The sequence below is a fragment of the Babylonia areolata genome, chromosome 7, assembly GCF_041734735.1.
Source record: "Babylonia areolata isolate BAREFJ2019XMU chromosome 7, ASM4173473v1, whole genome shotgun sequence".
NCBI lineage: Eukaryota > Metazoa > Mollusca > Gastropoda > Neogastropoda > Buccinidae > Babylonia > Babylonia areolata.
The window spans coordinates 11,735,889-11,737,980 of NC_134882.1; the positions used below are offsets into that span (position 1 = coordinate 11,735,889).

General features: G+C 41.5%; 1 protein-coding gene across 2 annotated transcripts in view; it reads left to right on the top strand.

Moving 5' to 3' along the window:
* The first annotated feature begins 1,427 nt into the window (after positions 1-1,427).
* Positions 1,428-2,092, top strand: part of LOC143283706 (GRB2-associated-binding protein 1-like) — a 27,493-nt gene continuing 26,828 nt past the window's right edge. The window contains exon 1 of one of the 2 annotated variants that reach the window (XM_076589952.1): positions 1,428-1,663. In XM_076589952.1, the coding sequence (XP_076446067.1) occupies positions 1,505-1,663 (159 nt within the window). In that variant the 5' untranslated portion in view covers positions 1,428-1,504. The remainder of the gene's footprint in view (positions 1,664-2,092) is intronic. The other variant, XM_076589953.1, reaches the window with a different exon arrangement.

The following is a 2,092-nucleotide window of genomic DNA, read 5'->3' on the forward strand; positions in this document are numbered from 1 at the left end:
ACCAGAAAGCGTTTGACAGTGTCCCGCATTGCAGACTTGTCTCTAAGATCCACGCACATGGAGTATCAGGCAGGGCATTACTCTGGATCCAGGACTTTCGGTCTCAAAGGAAGCAGAGGGTGGTTGTGAATGGGACAACATCACAGCAGGCAGACGTCACAAGCGGTATCCCACAAGGTAGTGTTCTAGGACCCCTGCTTTTCCTGCTGTACATTAATGACCTTCCTAGTAAAGTGAAGAGCAATGTGAAATTGTTTGCCAACGGCACAAAGTTGTTCACACAGTGTGACCAAGTAGGTGCTTCACAAGTCCTCCAAGATGACCTAGACAACCTACAGCAGTGGTCTGGAGAGTGGCCCCTACACTTCCATCCAGAAAAATGCAGTGTAATGAAGCTAGGAAACTGCAAATCGGAAGCGATTTACTACATGAAAGGGAAAAACAACAACGGGGAGGAATACAACCTGGCACTTGCTGAGAGTGACGTGGTGAAAGACCTGGGAGTGTACATTGATAACAAGCTGGACTTTAAGACGCATGTGGCAACAGTTACTGCAAAGGCTGACAAGATGGTTGGTATAATCAGGCGTTCCTTCGATTACCTATCTGAAGATCTGTTTATACATGCTTAAGCTACCTAGTCTAGAACACAGGAGGCAGCGGGGAGATATGATCGATTGCTATAGTATAAATACATACACGGAATCTTCAAAACCAACAATCCCGAACTATCACCTGCAGCAAGTAGAGACAGAAGAGGTAACAGTCTAATGTTAAATAAATCACATTGCAGACTGAAAGTGCGCAGTTCCTTCTTTACAGAGCGAGTCGTTAATAAATGGTCTGTCCCCTCTAACAAGTGTAAGTATGCACGTGCAATGACCCAGGAATGTCTGTTGTCAATGGCATTGATGACTTAGACTGGCCTACAAAATGGTTTATTATTCACATATTTTTATGGGACCAACCTAGCTGAGTCACTGTCCTTGGAGAATAACCGAAACTGAAACCGAAATAAAGAATTAAACAGAAAACTCAGATCGTCACCGAATTTCAGACATGAACCGAAATCGAACAAGCCCACACATTCCTTAAAGGTACCTGGAACAACAATACAGTTTATCAAATAAATGATCAAAAATTGTAAGCGGGCAAACAGTTATGTTTGTAATTTTAAACCAATGTGGAAAGTCTTATCAACTTACCATTGATTCTCCTCGATCACCTGTAATACGGAAATGGATTTCTCTGTTGGTCTGGTACATGCGTCAGCCGCTGTCATAGCACACCATGTGAGGATATTTACTTCACAACTGTTATAACCAATTTCATTGGAAGTCGGAAATAGACTTAGCCAATCGAAGTAAAGGATACGGAAAACTGTCATTCAGACCTTAAATTAGATCGCGCACTGCTCCATGGCTGGATCAAACTTCCTGTTTTACCGATTTGCGAAAAATGCGTATGGTTACTGTGAGTTATTTTGTGGCAAAAAGGCTTCCTAATGTGTTTTCTCAAAGTTGGAGGCAACAGTAACAAGCGACTGGGGGCCATGAATAAGCTGACCAATGTTGTTCACGCTGGATGGATGATCAAATCTCCTCCAGAACAAAAACTGAAGATATTTCGCGCAGTAAGTTGCCGTTTACCCTTGAAGCGAGCCGTAAGTGTCAGTTTGACTCTCCACTAACCTGCTTTTAACAGGCTTTATAACCCCTGAAGTGAACCCACTTCAGTTAACTCAAATGAACCTGCTGTCGAGCTGTATAATCTGCTGTTAACGTTTGATCCTCACAGTTGTTTTTACTGGACTTCACTGTTGCGCTTCATAACATTGGCCACACCCCTCATGGCACTTGACTAAGTTTCATTTTCTCTTAATGTTCAAATGGGCGTTTCTTTGGCAGCTCATTTTTCCTGCTACTGTAGTTGTATGATACATCGAAATTCCAATTACTGTCAGTGTAAAGACTGTAGTATGTACTTCTAGAACTTTCTGATTACTTCATTTTTTAGTTGTTTTAAAAAAAAAATTAGTTTGTGTAATCTGAAAATATTACATTTAAACTGCAAAATAGCATGAATTGTTGAA